General features: G+C 42.7%; 1 protein-coding gene across 9 annotated transcripts in view; it reads left to right on the forward strand.

Moving 5' to 3' along the window:
• Nucleotides 1-317: 317 nt before the first annotated feature.
• Nucleotides 318-27,905, forward strand: part of GTF2I (general transcription factor IIi) — a 109,366-nt gene continuing 81,778 nt past the window's right edge. For 4 of the 9 annotated variants that reach the window (XM_042922187.1, XM_042922191.1, XM_042922189.1 and 1 more), the window contains exons 1-2: nucleotides 328-652; nucleotides 26,373-26,476. In XM_042922187.1, the coding sequence (XP_042778121.1) occupies nucleotides 26,378-26,476 (99 nt within the window). In that variant the 5' untranslated portion in view covers nucleotides 328-652; nucleotides 26,373-26,377. Of the gene's footprint in view, nucleotides 653-9,733; nucleotides 10,073-26,372; nucleotides 26,477-27,905 lie in introns of those variants that run through there. The other 5 variants (XM_042922190.1, XM_042922193.1, XM_042922194.1 and 2 more) reach the window with 3 other exon arrangements.

Raw genomic sequence — 27,905 nt, forward strand, 5'->3', positions numbered from 1 at the left:
CCTCCCCCACCCAGGCGGCCGCGCAGGCCCCAGGTGCAGCCATGTTCTTGCTCCCACCACCCGCGCCTCCATTGACAGTCCTTGCCGGAGAGGGCCGGGCGCCGCGCTCGCCGCGTCCTCGGGTTCGGGGCTCGCCCGCGCAAGGCTTCCTGGGAGTCGTAGTCCACCGCCCCCGCCGTCGCGTTGGTGGGGACCGATCAGAAACTACAACTCCCGCTGGGCGGCGCTGCGGGTGCGCACGCGCAGCGCGCCTTCGAGGAACAAAAAAAAAAAAAAAAAAAAAAAAAAAAGGAGGAGGAGGAGGGTGAGAGAGAAGCTCGGAGAGCAGAGAAAAGGGGCCACCGATCGCCCCCCCGCTTCCCCGCACGCGCTCTCTAGCTGAGGCCGCCCGCCTGCCGCGGTTACCCCGGCCTCTCCCTCGGTCCCCTGTGATCGGATCTAGGTGCTGAGCGAGGCCCTGCCGGGGCGGCCATGCGGCGGTGACAGGAGCTCGGCCGAGACGCCCGGGCCCCTCGCCCTCTCACCTCCTGCCCGCTCGCCAACTCGCCTCAGCCTGAAGCTGCTCCGCCGCGGCTGCAGCTCTCGCGCGGCCCACACTCGCTTCCCTTCTGCTCCCCCGGCCCCGGCGCTGCCTGGAGGCGGCTGCACTCGGGTGAGTCCCTGTCGCCTCATCCCCCGTCCCCCGCCCCGGTTGCCATCGCGAGTAGGGCCTTTATTTGAGACGCGCCCCCTCGGGGGCCTGCACCCACTGGGGTCTGGGGGTCGTCGGCTGCAGTGTGGGGGTACCCGACCACCCCCCCCCCCAACCACCCGGCCAGCCGGCGTGGGGGTGGGGCAGGAGCAGACGCGGTCGCGGGGGACGACAGTTGCACGCGCGCGCCTGGGTGCGCGTGGGGGAGGGGCGCGCGCGCTGGCGCTGCGTGGGGGGGCCTCACGCGTGAGGCCCGCGCGCGAGCGAGCCTGCGGGCTGCGCATGCCCGGCCGCTGATTGGCCATCTCGGGCGGTGCGGGTGCGCGCGCGGTGCCAGGCCCGAGCCGTGGGGTCGCGCTCGGCCTGGTGTCTCCGGGGCTCGTGCGCCCGGGCAGCAGACGCGCCGGATTGGCCGGCGGGCGGCCGGGGCGGCGCCGCCGCGCTGCCTGGTAACTGCGGCCGGCGGGCCGGCGGGCCCGGGAGCGCCGCCCCTCCCCGCCCCTGCCCCTCCCCGCCCCTGCCCGCGCCCAGGTGGAGCCCGGAGTGGGCTTTGTCCCGGGCCCGGCCGGCGCGCCGGCCCCGCGGGCCCGGTTCTTTGGGGGAAATAAACACAATGACCGGAAGGAAAACCTCAGCCTTCAGGCCATGAAAATAAGCCGTCTGGATCCCGCCAGCACCCAGACGGGGTTTTGGGGAGGGAAGAAGATAAAAAAACTGTCCTCTTTCCCTTCTCTCTCCCTCCCTCCACTTTTATCCAAGTTTTGCCCTTTAATAAAGCAAGTTGGGTTGTTTTGTTTTGTTTTGCGGCTGAGCATGTTCAGAGATCTACTTACACTGTTGGAGCAGTGCTCGCTCCTGCTGATGGGGTGGCTCCGTGCGGACTTCTCACCTCTCGCAGACAATGGCTTGATAGGCCATGCAGAAAAGTAGTCTTTGGGTGTTCAGGAAACAAAAGGGGGAAGTTAGTTTGCAAATGTGGGTGCATTAGAGTGCCCCGAGGAGGCCGAGCCTTCTCCCGAGACTAAGGCCTACGACTGTGACATTTACTCCTGCGACTGTGTGTTTTGTCAGTTCTTCAGCCCGAGTTCTGCCTGGCGCTTCTTTCCTTTTGCCTACTTGTTTGGACCTTGGCTCACACTTTTCGGCCGGAAGGACTTTTTCTTCCCTTCGGGCTCTCCCTTCTTGCTTATAGGCATCGCTTGAATCCGTCTCTTGCGTTGTTCGGTCAGAATTTGTTCGTACGAGGTCCCAATCAACTTGTTTGCCCCTAGGAGGGCATCTTTATTTTATTTACCCAAGGAGTGTGTTTGGTTGTCTGGTGTACTAGTCGGTAGGTAGGTAGGTAGGTAGGAGGGCTAGGGATTAAGCTTTTTCCGCCTTTGTCTCCCTCGAAGTGTACTCCCCGCCCAAGAGCCTTGTATACAGTGGTAAGAATAGCTAACATTTGAATGTTTCTTAAGTGCCCGGCATCGCTCTTAAGCGCTTAACGCGTATTTTCTTATTTAATCTTCAAAACAGCCCCGTAATTCCCCTGTGTAGATGAGGAACAAGTCTGGAGAAGCGGAGTAGTTTACTCTTGATTACTCAGCAAGTCAACCTTGACTCCAAGATCTGAACCGAGGCAGTATGACTCGTAACCCCTAAGCCAGTGGCTTTCAAAGTCTGGAGCATCAGCAACCCCTGGAGGGCTCGTTAAAACTTTTTGCCGGGCCGCACCCCAGACATTCCGATTCTGCAGGTCTGGGGTGGGGCCCGGGCGTTCGCCTTTCTAACTAGTTCCCAGGCCGCGCCGCCGCGGCACTTTGAGAGCCATTCACCGCGGTGCAAAATTAAGTTGTAAGTGTGGGAAATGGATTCTAGATTCTCATTAAATCTTTTCATTACTTTAAAACTGCGTCTTAAAGAACCAAAAATAATTCAGACTGCTTACTGTCGATTGCTTGGAAAGCTGATTGAGAGTTGAGAATTTTTGTTAGCTATGATTACGAAATTAAAAGTTTAATGAGTCTCCGGTTTTAAAAGGAGCCATGGATTTAAGTATAGGATAAAATTAGAAGACTAAATAATCTTGGCTTTTTTTTTTCCCCCCACTCAGTCATTTATCAATTTATTTATGGCACTGGCATTTATTATCTTCTCCCAGAGATGGCTGAGGCATCCCATCTCCACCACAGAGTCTAAAGTCTGGGAGCCAGAAAGGAGTGTGATAGGCCTGAACTTGACATTTAGATGGGGGAGGTGCTGAGCACCTGTAGCCCAGAATCTCCCCCCACCCCACTCCTTCCAAGCCCCGGGTACCTCCAGTGATTTGGTTTACTTTTTTTTTTTTTTTTTGTAAGCTCCATGCCCAACCTGGGGCTTGAACTGAGGACCTTGAGATCAAGAGTCACTTGCTCCACTGACTGAGCAGCCTGGCATGCCAATTTGGTTCCCTTTTAATAATGACTGCAAAGACTGTCCTTAAAATGTAGGTTTCTGGCGTTTTCTTGGAGCACAAGTCTTGAAAGGAAGATTTTTCCCTTATTATAATGGATTTCCTTTTGGAAGAAAGTAACTCAAATTAGGTAGAAGGAATGGGATTGGTTTACAGTTATGTTCTGTCATTTTTGATGATCCATAGATTGCTCGTGTGTTCCAAAACAAAATAGAAAAGACCATGGCCCTTCTCCAGGTTGTTATTAGAGAGCTGTAAATAAAACACTGACAAATCACTAAACACTTAACCTTTCCTGTTATTATTGCTGACTAGCTTGTACATTGCCATTCCACACCTAATTCAGTTCTACCGTGGTTTCATTCTTCTTTGAAAACATGAGTGTAAATATTGCAGTTCTCCCCATAACTGCTGTGGTATCATTAACGTGAAATTGTTTTAACCACTAGCTGAAACAGATGCTGATCGAGTGATTTTTAGGTATGTCTAAGGGAAAGTATTTTGTGAAGAGTTGTTTGAGAAGTAATATTCTGAGAACAGCATTTCACTTTTTAGAAATACATTAGAGGACAATTTACCCTAAAGAGAATGGCCAAGAATTTTATCCCTAGCAATCTCCTAATCACCGGTAGCACTTTTCTTTAAAAGTTGTATACTTCCGTTCCGCTTAAGCTTATTCATTGTTACTAACTGAAAGAAAATGGGAAATGCAATCAGTCATTTGGTTATAGTTGTAGAGTTGAGATTCCTTGTAATCAATGCTGTTAAAATAACAACATGCAGTATATTCACTTAACCAGCATGTAGCCTGAGGGACCTGTCTGGGAAATAAAGTTAAGAAGTCATATGTACACTGGAAAAATGATGCGGCTAAATCATCGTGAGTGCTGAAGGTAGTATCTCGATACTCAAGTTTCCATTTTTTCTCATTTGCCCTGTACTATTTTCTTCTCTCTTGTCTGTAGTTTGCTGGAACTGTCCCCACTGCAGTTTTCCTGTTTTTGTTTTCTTTCTTTCTCTTTGTTTCTACAGTCCTTGCCTTCCTACCCCTGGCTCGTTTCTGTTTTCTTGCTGGCACTTACTTTTTCTTGCTGGCACTGCTTTTTTTCCACTTTGGCCTAGTGGGAAAGTAAGAGAAAGTTCTAGATAGTCAGGAATTTTCAGAGTTGATGGGAGAATTGACTCATTGCACCTTGGTTGTAACTTGGTTGAAAACTATAGAGGATTTTTAAAGAATTAGTCTGTTTACAATGTAACTTGAGAAACAAAATGAATTTATAAATTGCAAGAGATGAAGGATGGCTTAGTGTGGCTATAGACACAGGTTCCGAAATCAGACTGCCTGGATTCAACTCCTGGCTTGTGCTACTTCTGATTATTACCTTGAGCAATTCACCTCACATTTTTGTGCTTCGGTTTCCCTATTTTAGGAAATAGGAAAGATAATGATAGAACCTGTTTCTCTTGTAGATTGTTGGGAAGATTGAGGGAGGTAAAACTGCTTGGGATTGTATCTGGCCAACAGTAAGCATTCAGTAAATATTAGCAATAAAAGCACCATGTTTGATACTTTTGAGAAATTGAAAAGTTTTTTAAGTTTATTTTTTATTTTGAGAGAGAGTGCGAGAGAACATGTGCAAACAAACGAGCAGGGTAGGGACAGAGAGAGGGAGAGAATCCCGAGCAGGCTCCAAGAGCTCACTCTATGCCGGACTCGATCCCACCAGTTGTGAGATCATGACCTGAGCCAAAATCAAGAGTTGGCTGCTTAACTGACTGAGCCACCCAGGCATCCCAACAGAAATGGAATTTTCTAAGGAAATAAAGGGGCACCTGGGTGGCTCAATCGGTTAAGCGTCCAACTTCTGCTCAGGTCGAGATCTCACGGTCCCTGAGTTTGAGCCCCACATTGGGCTCTGTGCTGACAGTTCAGAGCCTGGAGCCTCCTTTGGATTCTGTGTCTCCCTCTCTCTCTGACCCTCTCCTGCTCACGCTCTGCCTCCCTCTCATATAAATAAACATTAAAAAAAATTTTTTAAAGAAAATAAAAATTGTCCCAGTAATACTGACTACAAGATTTATCTTCCCACATGGGAGAATAGAAGCTCTGGAAAGGCAAGGACTTCTTGGGATTTTCCCCTGGGACTGTTGTTTTGTTTTTGTGGGATGGCAAAGGAAATTGTGTGTGTTTTTTTTTTCCCCCTTAAAGTACTGTATGATTATATTACAGTATAATTCTACAAGCAGAGAGTATTGAAGAGTTTGGTCTTATTTAGGGTATCTAGTTAAAATGAGCCCAGAATCTGTAAGTTTGTATTATGGAGACTAAACATGTCTACCCTGTGAATACTGAATTTGAATTGAAAAATAACCTTCTAGAATTGCTTACTTAACACGTAAGTTCACTGCACCCATTTACTGTCTTTAGCCCTTATAAGTTTTAGAGGTAGTGCCTTCTTTCCCTGCTGGTGATGTTGATGTATTTGAGATAGAAAACTAGTAAAGGAACTGAAAGGTATTTGTAATTTCTTGCCTTTACAGGGCAATTAAAGGAGGTAAGAAAAGCTTAGCTATCCTATTTGTGGCCAGGCCCCAGACACTTAGATTATTTCGTTGATAATTTGACAGAGAAGGATGACAGCATGTATTATGTCCACTGGGCTTATTATTATTATTATTACTTTTAATGGTTATTTATTTTGAGAGCAAGAGTGAGTGGGGGAGGGGCAGAGAGAAGGGAAGAGAAATGCAAGCAGGCTGCTTCTAGCTATCAGTGCAGAGCCCAACTCAGGGCTCGATCTCCCTGTGCCCGCTTTGTAAGTAAGGAAATAGAAATTAACCCTAGTTCTGGAATTCATTTGAAAATTGTCTGAACAGTTACAAGGAAATCCGTTAGCTTCACTTCTTCCTCCTGCTTTTTCTTTCTTTCTTTTTTTTTTTTAAACATTTTTTATTCTTTGGCATTAATTACATTCACAATGTTGTACGGTCATCACCACTATCTCTAACATTTTGCTTGTCACCCCAAATAGAAACTCTGTACCCATTAAGTAATAACTCACCATTTGTCCTCTCTCTCAGTCTCTGGGAACCTCAAATATACTTTTTGTCTCTGAATTTGCCTATTTTATTCTTTTACTTGTTCACTTCTAAGTAGGCTCTATGCCCAGCGTGGGGCTTGAACTCTCGACCCCTAGTTAAGAGTCTCACTCTACTGACTGAGCCAGTCAGGTGCCCCTTGCCTGTTTTACATATCTCTTGTAAGTGGAATCATAGAACATTTGTCATTTTGTATCTGGTTTATTTCATGTAGCAAAGTGTTTTCAAGGTTCATCTGTGTTGTAGCAGGTGTCAGATCTTTATTTCTTTTTATGGCTGAATAATGTTTCATTATATAATACACCACATTTTATGTATACATTCATCTGTTGATGGACATTTAGATTGTTTCTAACTTTTGGCTGTTATGAATATGCAACTATGGACATTGGTTCCCCAGTACATTTTGACTCCTGTTTTCAAATCTTTTGTGTATAAATACTTAAGAGTGGAATTGCTGGGTCATTGTTTTTCTTGTCGATGCTTTTTTTTTTGGAGAAGAATTTGGATGGATCTGAACAGATCTCCCAGTAGTATAGAATAAATGCGTTTATGTAAAATGCATTTGCTCCCTTTGTAAAGAGTAAATTTGGGACTACCGTTTCTAATTTTTTTTTTTTAACGTTTATTTATTTTTTGAGATAGAGACAGAGACAGAGCATGAATGGGGGAGGGTCAGAGAGAGGGAGACACAGGATCCGAAACAGGCTCCAGGCTCTGAGCTGTCAGCACAGAGCCCGACGCGGGGCTCGAACTCACGGACCGCGAGATCATGACCTGAGCCGAAGTCGGCCGCCCAACCGACTGAGCCACCCAGGCGCCCCGGGACTACCGTTTCTAACATGAACACCTCTTTCTTTCAAGTGGTTCCTTACAGTGATCTTAAAAAAGAGTTGTGAAATATACATACACCACAGAACTTGACCGTTTTTTCATTTATATTGCTTATTTATTTTTATTGTCCCTGTTTTATTTAAGTTTATTTATTTTAGAGAGAGAATGAGAGAGAGCAAGTGGGGGAGGGGCAGAGAGCGAGAGAGGGAGAGAGAATCCCAATGAGGCTCTGTGCTGCCAGCGCAGAGTGCGACATGGGGCTCTAGCTCAGGAACCATGAGATCATGACCTGAGCTGAAATCAAGAGTGGGATGCTTGACCCACCGAGCCACCTACATGCCCTATATTGCTTATTTATTTGTAGTGTATTATTTATTATGATAGCTACATAATGTTTTCAGTAAAGGTACTACAGAGAAATCACATCAGTAATCATTTTAACCATTTTTATTTTTATTAAACTTTTTTAAGTAGGCTCCATGTCTGAAGTGGGACTCGAACTTATGACCCTGAGATCAAGAGTCACATGCTGTACCAAGTGAAGGAGCCAGGCACCCATGTTTTGAAGAAAAATTTTTAATGTTTATTTGATATTTTATTTTACTTGATATTTTATTTTATTTGATAAAGAGAGACAGACAGACTACAGCATGAACAGGGGAGGGGCAGAGAGAGGCAGACAGAAACTCAAACAGGCTTCAGTCTCTTAGCTGTCAGCACAGAGCCCGATGGGGGGCTTGAACTCACGAACCGCGAGATCATGACCTGAGGAAGTTGGATGCTTAACGGACTGAGCCACCCAGGCTCCCCAGCATCCCATTCTAACCATTTTTAAATGTACAGTGGAGACATTCAGTACAATCACTTTGTAACAACTATCACATCTCCAGGACGCTGTCATCTTCTTAACCTGAATCTGCCCATTAAATAATACTCCCCATTTTCCGCCTCACCCCATCCCCTTGAACCCACCGCTCTGCTTTCTGTGGGTGATTTTGAGGATTTTAGGGACTTCATCTAGGTGGAGTCATACAGTATTTGTCTTTTCCTGACTGTTTTTCTTCACTTAGCATAATGTCTTCAAGGTTCGTCCATGTTGAAGGGCGTGTCAGGATTTACTTCCTTTTTAAATCCTTACAGTGGTTCTTGGATTTTTGAAGTTTTTGTTTTTATGGTACGGCAAAGAAACTACTGTGCGTGAATATTTCATGGCATAGTTGTAGAAGTAGGGAGTAGTGAAGAGTTTGATCCAATTTAGGGTATTTGGTTCAAACGAGCCCTGGTTAGAACCTGTGAAGATGTCTGATTGTATGGGTCTCATACTTTTGAGAATAGCTGTGTGAGTTTTGATTCTATTTGCACACATAGTCCTTAGCTTAGTGGTTTTTTTATAGTAAGTTAAAAATTATTTTCTGATTCTGTATTTTTGTCGTCTTGTTTGCTTCTGCAGAGCTTTTAGAATAATTTTTCTTGGGTGTGTTGGGAAACAGTGCGGTAGTCACTTAACTAGATATTCACTTTCTGAGTCTACTTATTTCATAATTTTCTTTATTTATAGCCTTATCTGTAGGAAAAACAGTTTTCTTATACTAGCAAAATGAGTGAGCTATTCACTATTCATCTGCTGTATTTTAAGCTTTGGAAAAGAAGAGATCCCTTATTGCTTTTGGAACAGTACTTATTTATTCACTTACCCAACATATTGAGGGCCTTCTGGGTGTGTAAGCTATTCTGTGAAGCCGCAGGACAATCTATTTCTTGGAAAATACTGGTCTAGGCAAATTATATTGTTGAGAGCTTCAGGGTAAAGACTCTTTAGTTCAGTGTGTATATTCAGTCTAGTTTCTTTGTTTTAGGTATTTGGAGTAAGGTGACTTTTTTAACTTAAATTTAAAACCTATTTAAAAAAATTTTTTTACTGTTTTTTTCATTTGGAGAGACAGCGCAAGCAAGGGAGGGGCAGAGAGAGAGAGAGAGGCAGAGACACAGAATCCAAAGCAGGCTCCAGGCTCTGAGCTGTCAGCACAGAGCCTGACGTGAGGCTCGAACCCACGAACTATGAGATCATGACCTGACCAAAGTCGACCGCTTAACCACCCAACAGCCATCCAGGTGCCCCTAAAACATAATTTTTGAGGACTACATTTGATGTAAACAACTTTTCATGCTGACACATGGATGCTTTAAAAGCATTTCAGAGCGATGATTTATTTATACCTTAAACTTACACAATGTTATATGTCAGTTATACCTCAATGAAGTTGGGGAAGACAAGTAAATAAAAATAAGTGGGGGAAAAAATGCAGTGACTTATTTTGACACTTTCTATTAGTTTTCTTGCCCTATCAGACAATAGGTTATTTTATTTAGTAGTAATTAAAGCAATTAGTTGGGAAATTTTCATTTTATCAGACTTGGATTTGGAGAGTTTGTATGTAAATAGATACATAAATGTGTGTTTTGCAAGTAACTATTTTAATAAAATTTAAATTTTTAAATGGTTAATTTACTGAACGCTTGTGTGAAACACTGTCAAGTACTTAACTTACGTTCTGATAAGTGTGTAAGGTAGGTACACCTATTCTTGTCATTTTCAAGACTAGTAAGTTTGGGGTTAAAGAATCCCAAGGTCAGTCATTCTCTAGTAGATAGAACTTGAATTCAGAACTTGGGTGTCATTCCAGAATTGGCGTTCATAAATACTGTGCTCTGTTGCCTAACATCTGTGAGCAGTATACTAAAAAAAGATGGACTTTTTAGATCATAGTTACTTGATTTTCATTTCCTCTTCCCATTTATACAAAGTTAGAAAAAGAACAAGTGATCCAGCTTTTCCAGTACTAAATGATTTTTAAGCTTGTAGTAAGGTCAAAGGGATACATTGTTTGTGTATTGGCAGAGTAAGCTGCTGCTTTTTAAAGGACCATCAGTTTCAAAGGATAACTTCTACATTTGCAAACAATTTCTCTCAAACTGTAGTACCAAGAAAAGTTACAGATCTTCCTGAATAGCTGGTAAGATTTTTTGTTTTTCAAGACCCTTGCTTTGGCTACCCTGAGGCTCAGGACTGAACATGGGATCCCTCACCTGGGCAGACCTTCTTTCCCCAGTTTCGTTTTATTATTTTGCCATTCTTCCTTTTACCTGGCTTTTTAAAATGTTTTGAGAGAGAGAGAGCATGAGTGGAGAAGAGGGGCAGAGGGAGAGAGAAAGAATCTTAAGTAGGCTCCACTCGCAGCACGGAGCCCGAAAGGGACTCGGTTCCATGACCGCATGGTCATGAGTCCAGCACTTAATGGGCTGATCCACCCGGGCACCCCTTACCTGGGTTTTTAAAAAAAAATTAAATTTAGCTATTTTTGTTAGGTATCTCAACATGTTTTTGAAACATGGTGGAGAAGGGTGTCAAGTTTTAAGTATATGTATAACATAGTTACAGATCATTTCAAATCCTAACCTTTCAGGGGCACCTGGGTGGCTCAGTAAGTTAAGCGTCAGACTCCTTGATCTCAGCTCAGGTCTTGATCTCAGGGTCGTGAGCTCCATGCACTTACATTTTAAAATGTAAGCAGAGCCAACTGTACAAACTTAAAAGCCTTGACTTAAAAATCAAATCTGGGGGCGCCTGGGTGGCGCAGTCGGTTAAGCGTCCGACTTCAGCCAGGTCACGATCTCACGGTCCGTGAGTTCGAGCCCCGCGTCAGGCTCTGGGCTGATGGCTCAGAGCCTGGAGCCTGTTTCCGATTCTGTGTCTCCCTCTCTCTCTGTCCCTCCCCCGTTCATGCTCTGTCTCTCTCTGTCCCAAAAATAAATAAACGTTGAAAAAAAAAAATTTTTTTAAAAATCAAATCTGAACAAAGGTTTGTCTTAGGGATTTCTAATTTTGTTTCGAAGCCCTTGCCATCACATAGAATTTCTAACATTTAATGGAAGTTAAGTGAACTAAAATGGGTCTTTGGCTCTGTTTCTTCTGTCTGCTGAGTATATATGTTAAGTATATATGTTAACGATATAAATTATGATTTTACATTCTGTTATTAAATATTTGTAAAATGGAACCTTTGAATGAAACGCTAACCTAATTTTCTTCTCTTTGGAAAATACCTATTAAGCCTGTGGAGATAAGCTCTTAGAAATGTGAATTAAAATATTTCTCCGTGGTAATAGGCAAGGAATAAGGAAATTCTGGGAGTTGCAGGTCCTAGTGTAGAGTCTGATGAACTGATCTTACCCAGAATGTTATGTCCAATTCTGGGACATTGCCTGGACAAACGGGAATATTTTGAGGATGGTGTGGTAAAGGTAAAAGGATGTTAGGGCTAAAGCACAGGACAGACTGGGGATGCTCATTCTGAGATGAGAGTGTTGGAGGAGCACAGTGCATTGAAAGGGCCTTTTTGTAGAATAAGGCTCTTCCAGGAGGAAGATGCCACAGGGACAGATTTTGATTTATTAGGAGGACTAATATTAAACCAGTCCGGTAATTGCAAATTGCAAATTTAAAAGTAGCAAGCTCGGGGCGCCTGGCTGGCTCAGTCAGTGGAGCGTGTAACTCTTCATTTCGGGGTTGTAAATCAAGCCCCGTGTTGGGTGTGGAAATTACTTGAAATCTTTAAAAAAATATTAAAAGTAACAAGCCCTCTGGGACGTTTCAAAATTTGAGGGGCAGTAAGAGAGTTGGGCAAGAATACCAGTCACTAGTAACATTTTTGAAGTGTTTTTTATGTGTTTGCTATTCTAAGCGCTACCTGAATCAGGGCGCTTGTCAGAGCAATCAATCCTGTGTCCCAAGGTAGGCAGGCTTTATTAGGACTCCCGTTTGAAAGTTGAGGAAAATGAGGTTGTGGGGATGCTAACTAATCCAAAACAACCCATAGTGAGGGACAGGTTTTTTGATTTTTGTTTTTTAAAGATTTTTAAGTAATCTCTACATCCAACATGGGGGTTTGAACTCACAACCCCCATGTCAAGAGTTGCATGCTCTACCAGCCGAGCCAGCCAGGCACCACAAGGGATAATGTTTTGGTTTTGTTTTTTTTTAAGTTTATTTATCCATTGAGAGAGAGCGTGCACAGGCATGAGCAGGGGAACTGTAGAGAGAGAGAGAATCCCAAGCAGGCTCCGCAGTGCAGAGCCCTACGCGGAGCTCCATCCCACTAACAGCAAGATCATGACCTGAGCCCGGTCAAGAGTCAGATGCTTAACCGACTGAGCCACCCAGGCGCCCCCTAAGGGATTGTTTTAGTATAAACTTAAGTAGTTGGATTCAGAGCCCATGCTTAACCACCACGGTATACTTATTTCCAGTTCTGATAATAACGTTTATAAAGTATAGGTAATGAGGGGCTCCTGGGTGGCGCAGTCGGTTAAGCGTCCAACTTCGGCTCAGGTCATGATCTTACAAGCTCGTGAGCTGGACCCCCCATTGGGTTCTGTGCTGACAGCTCAGAGTCTGGAGCCTGCTTCTGATTCTGTGTCTCTTTCTCTGTCTCTGCTCCTCTCCTGCTCATGCTCGTGCGCGCGCTCTCTCTCTCTCTCTCTCTCTGAAAAAAAAAAAAAGTATAGGGAAGATATTAGTGATAAACTAGTAATTTTCCTTAACTGTTAGTAAAGAAGATAGCTACAAGGTTGAAAAATCACGTACGCATACCTGGGGTCACATTATCGATTACATACTCTGACATGCATTCTATCCAGTGATCTACTCTGATAGCATGCAGTGGGACTAAGTTCTAGTATTGGGAGAAAACACCAGCCAGGAGCCCAGTGTTCACTGTTGAATTCAGCACGTGTGAAGAGTGCTCGCTATGCAGGATACCACTGTGTTGGTGCTGGGGTGCGAGGCTCCCCCGACCTACCCGTTGACAGAAGTACGGTCAGTGGCAAATACCGTCCAAACTAAAAGACCCTGGTTTACCAGTTGATGTGCAGTCTGTAGAGAAGTTTGATAACCTTTGAAGTGAAGTGTGTGTGTGTGTGTGTGCTTTCACTTCTGGGCTTCCCTCTTTCAAATGTAAACAGAGAGAAAAACAGCCCATTTCCAGTTTTATTGAAGCTAGTAGAGACAAATTGTAATCAATAAGTTACTATTTAACATCCTTTGCCTTTCTCCCAGTTCTAACATTCTACTTACCTTTGATAGCAAAAACAGCAAGACTTTAACACCCATGAAATAAGGCAAAAGTAGAGACATTTTAATTAGCTGCTTCGTTGGCACACATGTACTTAGTGCTTTAAAAATTATTTTGGAACGCTTGTAAACTTACAAAATAGTTACAGAAGCAGCAAACAAAATTTTCCCACACACCTGTTACCCAGAAACCTCATTCAGGTTTTGCCAGATGCTACTTTGTAGCAAAAGGGTCTAATCCAGGATCACATTTTCACCCAGGTGTCTTGTCCCTCTAATACACCTCACTTTAGAACAGTTTCTCAGTCTTTGAATTCCGTACTCTTGAACTTTTTGAAGGTTACAGGGTAGTCATTTTACAGAATGTCCCTCAATTTGAGTTTGTCCATGCATTTAGGCGGGAGTATCACAGTTCTAGTACGTTCTGTTGGTTGGCACATGATATCTGTCTGTTCCCTGACTAGTTGTTAACTTTGATCACTTGGTGTGTGCCAGGCTTGGCTTTGTTAATAAGTATTTTGTGTGGAAATAATTTGGGATAATGAAACTCTCTCTTTAGAATTGAGGATAAACTTTTTCTCTAGAGGCTGGGAATTTTTATTTTGTCCAAGTATTTGAAAACTAAATGTTTTTTTTTTTCAACGTTTTTTATTTATTTTTGGGACAGAGAGAGACAGAGCATGAATGGGGGAGGGGCAGAGAGAGAGGGAGACACAGAATCGGAAACAGGCTCCAGGCTCCGAGCCATCAGCCCAGAGCCTGATGCGGGGCTCGAACTCACGGACCGCGCGAGATCGTGACCTGGCTGAAGTCGGACGCTTAACCGACTGCGCCACCCAGGCGCCCCATGAAAACTAAATGTTTTTCTGGAATTTAAATACTGTGAATAGTGGCATTTGGGGAACGTTAAAAGTCAGATTAAATTTTATAGTAGGTGGTGTGGTTTGAAAGAACATGGAGAATTAAGAACAGTCAGATCTTGATTAGATTCTACTTAACAATTCTGTAATCTTGAGCAGTTTACCTTGTTTTTCCAAGGTATAAGCTGTTCTTAGATTTTATTTTATTTTTTTAGGGGTCTCTAAATGTTTTTTTAACGTTTATTTATTATTGAGAGACAGAGAGAGACAGAGCATGAGCATGGGAAGGGCAGAGAGAGAGGGAGACACAAAATCCAGGCTCCAGGCTCCAGCTGTCACCACAGAGCCCAACAAGGGGCTCGAACTCGCAAACTGTGAGATCCTGACCCAAGCCAAAGTCGGATGCTCAACCGACTGAGCCACCCGGGCGCCCCTGTTCTTAGATTTTAAAAAGAAGTTCCGCTTGGGGTGCCTGGGTGGCTCAGTCAGTTAAGGGTCTGACTGGCTCAGGTCATGATCTTGCAGTTCATGGGTTCGAGCCTCACCCCCCTCCGGCTCTGTGCTGACAGCTGAGTCTGGAGCCTGCTTTGGATTCTGTGTCTCCCTCTCTCGGCCCCTTCCCCACTCATGATCTGTCTCTGTCTCTCAAAAGTAAGTAAAAACATATAAAAAATTTTAAATACAAAAAAAGAAGTTCTTTGTAAAATAGGTCAGGCAAATGCCCCCCTTTTGTCATAAACACGTCAAGTTAATTCCTTTGGTATCCTTCAGAAGACACGCGAATAGGGTCAGTGAGTTACCTTCAACACGTTTTCTGCAGAAGCTACCGAGCAGATGTAATTAGAACAAGCGGTAGCGTGTTGAGAAAAGTTTGAGACACAAGTTCTGTGTTTGCAGAGTCCAAGCTGATTGTAGTCAATGCACGCTGCCATTTGAGGGATGAATGTTTCTTCTCCTGAAAGACGGATTTTTTAGCTGTTAGTAATTATAGGTAGAACGTGAAGGTGTTAAGTATTGTCAGTTGCAAAGGTAGAAAGACTTAGGCAGCCTAGAAGATTGTCAGAATACAGTATCACGTGATCACCCAAGTTAATCTTCATGCAACCAAATCTTGTTAAGGATAAAGATGGCTGATCACACTATTGGATTCTTTCCGTTTATTTTAGGGACCGTGTTATGACAAAATGTGCAACATCCCAGATGATGAATTTTAACTTTTAGTTCTCATCATTTTGAAGAAACTTTTATAAATAACTATACTTAAAGATTTGGTTTTTAAGTAATTTCTGTACCCAATGTAGGACTCAAACACACAACCTTGAGTAAAGAGTCACGTGCTCCACTAGCTGAACCAGTCAGGCATCCCAACAGTTCATTTATTTTATTTATTTATTTTAGAGAGAGAAAGAGAGAGAGAGAGGCAGAAGGAGAGAGAATGAATCTCAAGCAGGCTTCACGTTCAGTGCAGAGCCTTATGCAGGGCTCCATCCCGTGACCCTGGGATCATGACCTGAGCTGAAATCAAGAGTAGGTCACTCAACCGAGTGAGCCACCCAGGAGCCCTAACAATTTATGTTTTTAAAAGTCTGAGATCCCATTTTACTTTTTCCTTAGAATTAAATGATACTTGAAGTTATTTTATACTTCTCCCTGAAGACGTTTTCGTTAGTTTATATATTTTAGACTATGATGGTGCTTTTGTCAAATTTTGTCAAAACTTGACTTTAAGGTTTCTAAATAAAATGAGTTGGTAAATTTGCATTTTACCTCATATGCAAATAATAACCTGTGTGACTAGATCTCAGAGAATGGAGACAACTGGAACTGATACCAAAAAACCAAGGAAGAGATCATCTTAAATACTGGTCCAGAAAAAGACCGTTCATAATAATGGAAAGTCACACGGCATTTTTTTAACATATCATATTCGTCTTGCGTGTAGTGCACCCAGCAAGGGGCTTGAACTCACGAACCTAAGGTTAAGAGTGACGTGCTCTACCAACTGAGCCAGCCAGGCACCCCCCACACTGTATTGAAGGGTAGAAGTCAACAATTGAAGAAGTTTGAATGAAAGATTCAGCTATTTGAAAAGATTCAAGATTTTACTCTTGGTCAAAGTATTCCTTGTTTTGTTTTGTTTTGTTTTGTTTTGTTTTGTTACTTAAGCCTGATAAACAATTACAGAATTCAGTAGTACCATTATCTGTCCTGAATTGTCTGAATTCTGAATTCTGTCTTCCATGGACAGTATCCTAGTGGTAGATATTTTAGCCACTTTTGAAATTTTTCTGTTTTAATTGATCCAGATCTGGCTGGGTTTTTTGTACAAAACATTGAGTTAGAAAAGTTCCTGATTTTTGCAGTCTTGAAGTTTATTTCACCATACTTAAGTAAATACACAGGTTAGATCTTAATTGCTTAAAAATAGCTGAGATAACCCCAGCAGTCTGCGGAAAAATTTGAAAATAAATAAAGTTTTTGAGAAAAGAATAAACTAATGGGCTTGGTACTTCTATCAGTTTGAATCCACTTCCTCCTGGTTGAGAGTAGCTCCTGGGTCTTAGATTTTTTAACTAAGATTTGACTGAGTCAATTCTGAGGGCTGTTGGTAGTTGTTAGAGGAGATGCGTTTCCTGATCGTGCCTGTCAGCATTTTGTGACCCAAATTACGTGTTCATCTAGACACTAGGTTTGTAATTCATTTTTTTGCTTTGAATCAAATCCTTTATATTCTTCATAGAACGTGACCGATGTTGATATATATGAAGTATTCCTCAGTGTCCACCGTCATCTTTGTTTTATGGACAAAAAGGATACTTTCCTTTTGCTTCAGTTTGTTTACAGTGGGTGGCAGTTAATTTACTGCCTCATAAAGATTGCCTAGTATTACAGTTTTAATCCCTGTGTAATTATTTACTTTGGGTTCCTTTTTATTTAACCTGCTTTTCTTTGATTATTATTGTGCATGAAAGAGGTAATTTGGAATTTGGAGACCCAGATTCCAGTCGCTTGTTATAAAATTAACTTTCCTTATGACCTTAGCAAGACAGCTAATCTTTCTGGGCTGGGCCTCTCATTTATAACATAATGGAGCAGGGAGGTTGCACCAAAATATGTTGATTTTTTTTTTTTTTTCCCTTGACCTAAGATTATGTGTTATAAGATTGAAATGGAAAGATAACTTGTTGAAATTAACAAAGTAACAAAAAAGAAATAGGGCATGAATGTAATTAAAAAAAAGATAGGATCAGTGTAATCTAGTACCTTCCCCATTTACCAGTGGGATCCAGAGCTTAGATTTGAATCAGAAATACTGAACATTCAGTAATATTTTAGAGATCACCATAATAAATATTAAGGACCTCAGGGTTTGTTGTTGTTGTTGTTGTTGTTGTTGTTGTTGTTGTTAGAGTGATAATGGCACCTGTGAAAATCTTCACGATTTGACTCACTATAAAATATTTTTTGTTATTTTGCTGTTTAGCATTAACAGCAAGGATCAATAAACTAAAAGCAGAAGTATGGCCAAATGAAAATTTATATGGAATTCGTTACTGGCTTATTTTGAGGTAGAGCAGATCAGAACAGTAAGACCACAAATAAACCTAATCCCTGAAATGGATCTCCAACAAGAAACAGAAGAAGATTGTAAAGATTGACTGGAGTCTGTTTTCAGAGAGAGAGAATAGGCATCACATCTTAAACAATAGCTGACCAGGATAAAAGACCTATGAAACGGCAACAGGCCAATTAAGTTCGTCTTTGAAACTCATAAAGGAGAATTAAAGTCAAATCAGGGAAACAAAAATAAAGTCAGACAACACTCAGAGTGGACGAATTAAGGATATTGAAAAAATGGGAAAGAAGATACAGCAGAGTAAGGTGGCTGCAGGCAAGCACTGTTCTGCCTTTTTATTTATTTTTTCCTTTAGTCGGCTCCACGCCCAACGTGGGGCTTGAACCCACAGCCCTGAGATGAAGAGCTCAAGAGTTGCATGCTCTACAGACTGAGCCAGCCAGGCACCCCCAACTGCCTGACTGTTCCATGTGGGTCTGGCTAGACTGCCAGCCCCAGTGTGCCCCAGATAATCTTGTTCTGCCCAGCCACTGTAATTAGGCTAGGCTGGGGGCAGGCTGGGGACACAAACTCCCAGAATTTCGTGCACAATGTAGTAGATACAATAGTCTGCTGCCTTTGAGATCACGGTACCAGATGTGTGGGAAGCTTAAAGATACATGTGGCCTTCATCTCTGCCTTGGGGAAGAAACCCCATCTGCTCAAGGACACTGTTGGAGTAGAGCGAACTCCAGTGACATCTTGTGTTCCTGGATCTAGCTGCAGGTGGAGCTGGTGCAACCTTTAGGCTGAATAATTAACTAAAACAGTAAAAATTCCCTTCTTGGGGTGGTTTGAAATAGGAATTTGTTCTAGCAAATTCATAAAGTTATTCTTCAGAATAAAGAATATCATAAGCTGTGGTTCCCAAAGTTGGTGGAACTAATAAGAATGTTCTAAAATTGTATAACAGGGGCTCCTGGGTGGCTCAGTCAGTTAAATGTCTGAGTCTTGGTTTCAGCTCAGGTCATGATCTCATGGTTCGTGAGTTTGAGCCCCGCTTCGGGCCCTGCGCTGGCAGGGTGGAGGCTGCTTGGGATTCTCTCTTCCCCTCTCTCTGTCCCTCCCCACTTGTGCGCGCGCTCTCTCTCTCTCTCTCTCTCCCCCTCTAAAAATAAACATTAAAATAATTTTTAAGAGATTATAAAACAAAACTGGTAAAAATAACAAAGTTGATAAGATGGAAACTTGGAAGGGCTAATACAGAAAGGCTGCTAGGAAAAAGAAAGTGGGAACTTAGATAATAGAAATGAAAAATCACTTTTGTCCTGAGGGTATCTACCAGTTTTACCACCTTGTGGGATGAGAGGCTCAGAAATTGAAGCCCAGAGCCTGCACAAAACATGGGGGTCAAATAGACCTTTTTTTTCCCCTAGTAAGACTCCAGAGGGTGATTAAGCTAGTCTGCATCCCTATTTGTGGTCTGTGTTAACATCTGGGTGGCCCAAGGAACCTGAAGCTTTGAACTTGGATTATGGTGATCCAAGGCAGGTAGTGTTCCTAGACACCTGGAGGGACCTGTCTTAATCCGAGGCTGGTGGGGAGGGGCAAGGGAGAGGGAGAGAGAATCTTTTTTTTTTTTTTTTTTTAATTGTATTTATTTATTTTGGAGGCCGGGGAGAGAAAACAGGGAGAGAGCGAATCCCAAGCAGTCTCCGTGCTGTCAGTGCCGAGCCGGAGGCAAGGCTTGATCTCACGAACCGTGAGACCGTGACCTGAGCTGAAATCAAGAGTGGCACGCTTAACCGACTGAGCCACCCAGGTGCCTCCAGAGAGAGAATCTTAAGCAGACTCCACGCTCAGCTCAAAACATGATGTGGGACCCAGTCTCATGACTATGAGATCATAACCTGAGCCAAAATCAAGAGTCTGATGCTTGACCAACTGAGCCACTCAGGTGCCTCTAGGCTCCACATTTAAAATAAATGTTTTTAACAATTAAAAAATATATTTTTTAATGTTTGTTTATTTTTGAGGGAGAGAGACAAAGTGTGACTGGGGGAGGGGCAGAGAGAGAGAGAGGGAGAGGGAGACAGAATCCGAAGCAGGCTCCAGGCTCCGAGCTGTTGGCACAGAGCCCGACGTGGGGCTCGAACTCATGAAACACAAGATTATGACCTGAGCCAAAGTCAGATGCTTAACCAACTAAGCCACCCAGGAGTCCCATTAAAATAATTTTTTAAAGAAATGTTTTCTTCTTTTTTTTTCTCTTTCTCCTCCTTATGTTCATTTGTTTTGACAGAGAAAGCACAAGTGGGGGAGGAGCAGACAGAGAGGGAGAGAGAGACTCCCAAGCAGGTCCTGTGCTGTCTGCTTGGAGCCTGATGCAGGGCTCTAACTCACGAACCACGAGATTATGATCTGAGCTGAAATCAAGAGTTAGATGCTTAATCAACTGAGCCACCCAGCCCCGCCCTCCCACCCCCCCCACCCCCCCCCCACCCCCCGGGAGTAAAAAAAAAAAAAATTTTTTTTAACATTTATTTATCTTTGAGAGAAGAGAGGGAGTGTGCAAGCAGGGGAGGAGCAGAGAGAGGAAGACACAAAATCCGAAGCAGGCTCCAGGCTCTGACCTTTCAGCACAGAGCCCCACACAGAGCGGGGCTCGAACTCACAAACCGTGAGATCATGACCTGAACCAAAGTCAGACACTTAACTGGCTGAGCCACCTAGGCACCCCCAAAATAACTTTTTAATGTAAAGTGACCAGCACATAGTAGAAGATAATCAGGCATACATGGGAACAAGTACCATGAATATGAGCAAGAACCATAAGCAATAGAAATACAGCTAAGATTTTTTTTGAATTATCAGAGACCATAAAACAACCACCTCTGTTATGTTTGAGAGACAGCACGAGCAGGGGATAGGGACAGAGGAAGAGAGAGAGAGAGAATCCCAGGGAGGCTCTGTGTCCACTGCACAGCTCAACATGGGGCTCAATCCCATGACCCTGGGATCCTGACCTGAGCCAGAATCAAAAGTTGGATGCTCAACCAATGGAACCACCAGGCATCCCTTACCTCTCTTATATTTAAAGACGTATGTCAGGCTTCAAAGTCTCTAGGGAGTAGGAGACTAAAATGTTCATAACAACAAATAGGAATCTTAGAAATGAAATTTGTGAACAAAATAAAAAGAATTAGTGAAGCAGAAAGTGAGTCTGAGGAAAGAGTTTACGAAAGAGAGGAAAAATGAGAAAAATGCAGAAGAGGGTGTGAGTCTTAGTTATCAGCACCCATTCCATCTGAGTCTCACAGAAGGATGGCAGACAGAGAATGGGACAGAGTCGGTATCTGAAGAGGTAACAGCTGAGAATTTACCACCAGGAATCCTCATTCGAGAAGCCCAGTGAATGACATACTGAATAGAAAGAAGGGCGAAGCCCAGTGAAAGACGTACTGAATAGAAAGAAGGGCGCATCTAGATGCATCGAAGAAAGAACATCCTAAAAACAGCAGGCATACAGATGGGGATTATCTTCACAGGATGGAGGCCAGACTATAATGAAATAACCTCAGTGCTGAAAGTAAGAAGTTCTCAACCTAGATTTCTATTCTAGTGAAAATATCTTAGAAGAATAAAGGACTTTTTAGCACACAAAAGTTTGCCATGAGAAAGAAATTTTAAGGGATTAACTTCAGGCAGAAGGAAAGTCTTGAGGTGCAAAGAGAATAAACAAAGACTCTTAAATGTGTGGTTAAATAAAGATGAAAGATCGAAGCAAAAATGATGCTGCATTTGGAAGTACATAAAAGAGCCGAAAAAACATAAAAACACACAAAAAAATATTCATTCGTATAATAATAATCAGAATTGAAAGCCTGGATTGGGAATGAAAATTACTGATAGTTTTGGTAGAACATGTGACTCAACTTCAGGATCGTGAGTTCAAGCCCCACTTTGGGCATGGAGCCTGCTTTAAAAAAAAATTATTGACAGTTTATGCAAATATGAAACCATCAGACATCAGTTTAGTAATGGACCTAGGATCTGAGTCACCTAAGAAGAAATATAAATAATAAAACTATGAAAAGTGTTTCTTTAATAAGCAAGGAAATTCGACTACTTTGGTAGTAATAAGATATTCATAGTGATTAGGTCATAGCTGTGCATCCAAAGTGTTGGTGAGGCTGGTGAATTTAGCATAATTTATTGTTATTATTCTTTTAAATAATGTGCTTTTTAAAAATAATCTCTACATCCAACATGGGCTTTAAACTTGTGACCCCAAGATCAAGAGTCACATGCTATAGTGACTGAGCCAGCCAGGCACCCTGAATTTCGTATATTTTAAACATTGCTGGAAACAGTGTAAAAATTTTGGTGTGATATATCAAGAGCTATAAAGATGTTCATACAATTTATCTCTTTCAGTATGAAGAATTTTAAAATATGGAAATAAGGCAAAAGATATATCTATTTAAAAAAATTTTTTTAAATGTTTGTTTTTGAAAGAGAGAGAGAGAGCGCGCCAATGGGGGAGGGACAGAGAGAGGGAGACTCAGAATCTGAAGCAGGCTGCCGGCTCTGTGCCCCAACTCGGGGCTTGAACTCACGAGCCGCGAGATCATGACCTGAGCCGAAGTCAGACGCTTATATGACTGAGCTCCACCCAGGTGCCCCGACAAAAGATATATTTATGAAGATGCTTAGAGAAATTGTTATGATTCCATTTTGATGGGCTGTTACATAGCTGGGATGAAGAATTTATGCTATAAGAATATGTAATGTGGCAAGTAGATGAGGCTGGCTGATCATGGAGGCAAGGTCATTGCCCTGATAGGGGGTTAGCCTCCTTGGAATTTTAGTAATTTATCCTGAGAGTCTATGTCCCTGCTGTCTCATGGGCATTTTAATCAAAACGTATCATAAAACTGTACTTCTGTGTTCCTCCTCTCAGGACACCTACCAGAGAAATTACAGGTACCACCATGGTGGCTCAAGGGGTCATGAGAATTACTTCTCACAAATAAGCTTAGATGGACTTATGCGACATGGTGTAATCTCTGTAGCAGTATGGTTTTTGTGATGACGGAAATGTTCTGTGATCTGCAGTATAGTAGCCACTAGCTACATGTGGACACCGAGCTCTTGAAAGGTAGCTAGTACAACTGAGGAACAGAATTTTAGTTTTTCATGAAAATAGTTACATGTGGCTACTGGCTACCATATTGGATAGTACGGATAGTACATCTCTAAGTATTGGACACCTACTGGGTTGTTCCTTGACCGTTGGTCTTCTGCCTTGGATGACTGCCTTATAAAGTGATCACCTTTTTTCTGTCTACCACCCCTCCTTTACTAAGACCTCATCAGAGATACAGTGGGGAGTGAACACAGGTTACAAATCCAGAAACCAGAAGTCATTTTCTTGTCTAACGTGGGTTCGCCCTATGAATTGTCTTAGGTCAGTTCTTCTTCCTTGCCTGTATATAAAAGACTCAAAGGGATCCATTCTGTTTTTGTATTTACTGTCATATGGAGTACATGATTATTTTGTTCATTTTCCTTTTTGTTCCAGAGAATATCACTAATGAAATTCAGAGATACAAATATGCCTATTTGCATTCCTTGAGCACAGAGCTAACTGCCCTATTTTAGTTGCTTTCAGTGGTGCTTTTTTTTATTGTTCATTTCTAGTGACACACACACACACACACACACACACACACACACACACACCCTTTTTAAAATAAAGCAAGAAGAAAGACTACATGGGTTCTGCTCAAGTATTTTATGGGAACACCGTCTCCTGTGAAGTTCTTTTTTCTAGGTTCTGTGAATACTTCTGTTTTGCTTTTGTCCTCTCTTTCTCCCTTACAGTGACTGTCACGTCTCCTGTCCCATAAGCTTGTGTCAGCAGCCTGGCCTGGCGTGTGTCCCTGGTATCTGTCGTTAATGCCGCTATGTGATGGCAGTTCCTTTCTGGGAAAGAGGAGAGAAAGGCAGCGGTTGCCCAGGGAGGGTGCCAGGGAGTGTTCCTTGAGTAGTCTTGACTCAGCTATCCAGGGAAATGACCTCTTGGGGCGGACAGAGAACAATTCAGAGAATTTCTGTTGTAATGCGGATATACACACATTTCTTGAGAACAGAAAGCCCCAAACAGAATTCATCCTTCCCCATCAAGCTTGACGGGACTGGTCACCTCCAACGTTCTTCCCATTGAACATTGCTGTTCTGAACATGCCTCCTGAGTTCTGGTAATGAGATAGAACCTCTCGTCGTGTGTGGCACCCCCACAGGGCTGTCGGCGTGGCCTCTGTCTCCTGTTTCTTAACACTCATTGAACACGAATGGCCTCATGACAGATTTCCAGCAATTTAGGGTGAATAGTGGAAATAGCAGTGGGCAGAAACTTTTGTCCTAGTGTTGTGTTCTGGCACTGATAGTGGCTATATGACCTTGACACATCACTGCATTTGTAAAATGAGAACATACCTCCTCTTTCCCTTGCTGGAGAATTGAATGAAAAGTTGAGATTATGAAGAAATACTATGAGAAATAATGACGGTATATCCTAGGTGAATGTTCTGACTATGGCAAATGATATACCTTTGTTGTCCATTTTTACTGAACCACATTTTATTTATTTATTTATTTATTTATTTATTTATTTAAAATTTTTTTTTTTGTAATGTTTTTATTTATTTTTGAGAGACACAGACAGAGCACAAGTCAGGGAGGGGCAGAGAGAGAGGCAGACACAGAATCCGAAGCAGGCTCCGGGCTCCGAACCGTCAGCACAGAGCTCAACCCAGGGCTTTTGAACCCACCAACCTCGAGATCATGACCTGAGCTGAAGTCGGATGCCCAACCGACTGAGTTCCAGGCGCCCTATTGACTGAACCACATTTTAATATAAATTTACTTTAACTTAGTTATCCGAGGGGCACCTGGGTGACTCAGTCAGTTAAGCGTCGACTTCGGCTCAGGTACTGATATCATGATTGACGAGTTCAAGCCCCACATGGGGCTCTCTGCTGTCAGCACAGAGCCCACTTCGGATCCTCTGTCCCCCTCTGTCTCTGCCCCTCCCCTGCTTGCACTGTCTCTCTCTCAAAAATAAACATTAACCAAAATTAAAAAAAAACTTATTTGTCTAAGAGGTAAGAATGGGACCAAAGCTGTTAGGGAAAATGATTTCTAACCATTCTCTTGCTTAATGCTGCTTTTCTTGACTCCATCTCCATTCAAGACAGAGATCTTGTTTTGGAAAACAGAATTGCTTCTATTTGTTCACAGGTCCAGGGATAAGTAGTCATTATTTTTGTTACTGTCTTTCATTGTCAAGTTTTAATTCCTAAGTATCTGTGCTCTGTTACTTTAGTGTGGGCCCCAGCCTGAGTAGGGGAGGGCCAGAGTGAGAGAATCCCAAGCAGGCTCCAGGCTCTGACTCGGGGCTCGAACCCATGAACTGCAAGGTCATGACCTAAGCCGAAATCAAGAGTCGGACGCTTAACCGACTGAGCCACCCAGGCACTCCAATTTTAACCATTTTTAAAAGTACTTCCCTGACATTATGTGCATTCATTATTGTTCCGCAATCATCACCAGTATCTAGTTCCAGAGCTTTTCATCATCCCAAACTAAAACTATGCTCACTAACAATAAGTCCCCGCCACTCAGTCTTCCTAGTCCCTGGCAACCACCGTTCTACTTCCCGTCTCTACAAATTAGACGAATTCGAGGTCTCTCATGTGAGTAGAATCACAACAGTTGTCTTTTTGCGTCTGGCTTATTTCACATAGAAGAATATTTTCAGGGTTCACTTACGTCGTAGCATGTTTCAGACCTTCTTTCCTCTTTAAGGCTGAGTTCTATTCCGTCGTATAGATGTATCCCATCTGCGCATCCGTTCAGCTGACCGTGGACATTTGGGTCATTTCCGCCTGTGTAGCTGTGGTGCGTGATGTTTCTGTGAACATGGGTGTAGACCCAGCTGAGTGCCTGCTTTCAGTTCTTCTGCATATGTACCCACAAGTGGAATTACCGTGTCATGATAATTCTGTTTAATTTTTCCAGGAACTGCCAAATTGTATTCCACCGTGGAACATCATTTGACATTCCTAATGGCAGTGCACAAGGGTTCCGCTTTCTCCACATCTTCGCCAACATTTGCTATTTGGTGTTTATGTGTTGTATTTTTACAGTGTTTCAGATTCCGCTGAGGCTCCTTGCTGATACCCGAGTATCAGAAAGTGTTTTCCAAAGAGACCGATAGGCTTATTATAAAGGAATCTTAGATATCGTTTGTCCTGCAAACTATTTCCTCAGTAAGAAAGAAGAAATTCTCTTCCACAGCGTCAGTCTGCTGTACCCACTCAGCGTGGGCCTGGGACGAACGCCGCTTTGCATCCACGTCCTGTGTTGAACTGTCGTAAACTGTCACTGGGTTGTGGAGTTTACAGTCTCCTCTCACTCTCACTTGGGAGAGATTTTAACTGGTTGTGGGTGACATCTGAATTTATTTTGGGGGGTTATGCCGACATATTATGGAAATTAGTGGGACAGCTAGGGGATAGATTTTCTATCTTAGAGGGTAGGAGTTTTTGACAACTCAAATACTCAGTCTCTGAGCCTTATGTTTTCTCTCAGGCAAGAAAACTGTAAATGAGGCCATCTGTGGGGGACCCTCACCAGCTCTGAACGTATGTTTAGAAGAACATTGTGAATTTCTGCCGCTCACTTTCTTACTGCTTTCCCAGGGATCATGGCCCAAGTAGCAATGTCTACCCTGCCCGTCGAAGATGAGGAGTCCTCGGAGAGCAGGATGGTGGTGACGTTCCTTATGTCTGCTCTTGAGTCCATGGTGAGATGGCCTTACTGTCCTATAAAATTTTTATAGTTGGATAGGATTGAGCCGGTGGGTGAGACTGATTTGTTTTTGTAAACATATAGTACGCTTTCTGGTATGAAAAGAAGAGGTTTTTTGCTTAAATAATAATTATGGATTTAAGCCTTTCAAATCATTTTGTTACCATGTTTCAGAATATTCTTAACTTCGGTCAATATTTTATGTTTTACATTCAATTGCAATTGTTTACCTACCAATATCTTAGGCAATATCTTGTTTTGCAAGCATTGGCTTTGAATTTATGTGTAATATTTGGAGCCACTCAGAGTGAGTTTGTATATTCTAGGGTGGTGCTGGTGTTTTATTGTATCTGTATAAAGAACACTGGCAGGATATGGAGGCCCTGAGAGCCTGCTCACTATTTCTGTTCATATGTGCTGTGACCCACAGTGCACCTTACTCTACCGCCTTTTACTGCGTATGTAGTGTGTTAGCTCTTTATTTATTTATTTATTTATTTTTTAATTTTTTTTTAACGTTTATTCATTTTTGAGACAGAGAGAGACAGAGCATGAACGGGGGAGGGGCAGAGAGAGAGGGAGACACAGAATCGGAAGCAGGCTCCAGGCTCTGGGCCATCAGCCCAGAGCCCGACGCGGGGCTCGAACTCACGGACCGCGAGATCGTGACCTGAGCCGAAGTCGGACGCTCAACCGACTGAGCCACCCAGGCGCCCCTAGCTCTTTATTTTTAAGAAACCTGTATCGTATACTTAATTATAGCAAACTATTAAGTATTCTTCTTTTGCTGTATTTTTGTATTACTGTGATGGTAGTAATACAACTTAATCATGTTTTTACAGAACTATAGCTAGAAACATAGTATTTCAGCCTGCAGATTTCTATGCATCAGACTTAGGTATTTTCTGATGTTGAAATTAAATATAGTATACTCTAAGTAGGAGGAGGCTATGTATTTTCCAGCCTAGTTATTGACTAGTATTAGATAGCATTTAATCTCACAGGTGTCAGTATAAAATAATTGGTGGGTTGGTTACCCTCCCCGCCTTAAGGCATTATTTTCCTTCTTTGTACTATTTGAGAATTTTGAAAAATAATTTCCTTAAAGACAGAAAGTTTAGTATCTGTTCAGTGGCTGTATACTGTTAACTTTCTGAACGTAACTTATTTCTACCTTGTGTTCCTAAAAGCAGCCAACGTTTGTGGCTATAATGTTATTTTATTTACTTAAAAAAAAAATTTTTTTTTAACATTTATTTATTTATTTATTTATTTAACATTTATTTATTTTTGAGACAGAGAGAAACAGAGCATGAATGGGGGAGCGTCAGAGAGAGGGAGACACAGAGTCCGAAACAGGCTCCAGGCTCTGAGCTGTCAGCACAGAGCCCGACGCGGGGCTTGAACTCACGGACCGTGAGATC

This window comes from Panthera leo, chromosome E3, assembly GCF_018350215.1.
Source record: "Panthera leo isolate Ple1 chromosome E3, P.leo_Ple1_pat1.1, whole genome shotgun sequence".
NCBI classification, from domain to species: domain Eukaryota; kingdom Metazoa; phylum Chordata; class Mammalia; order Carnivora; family Felidae; genus Panthera; species Panthera leo.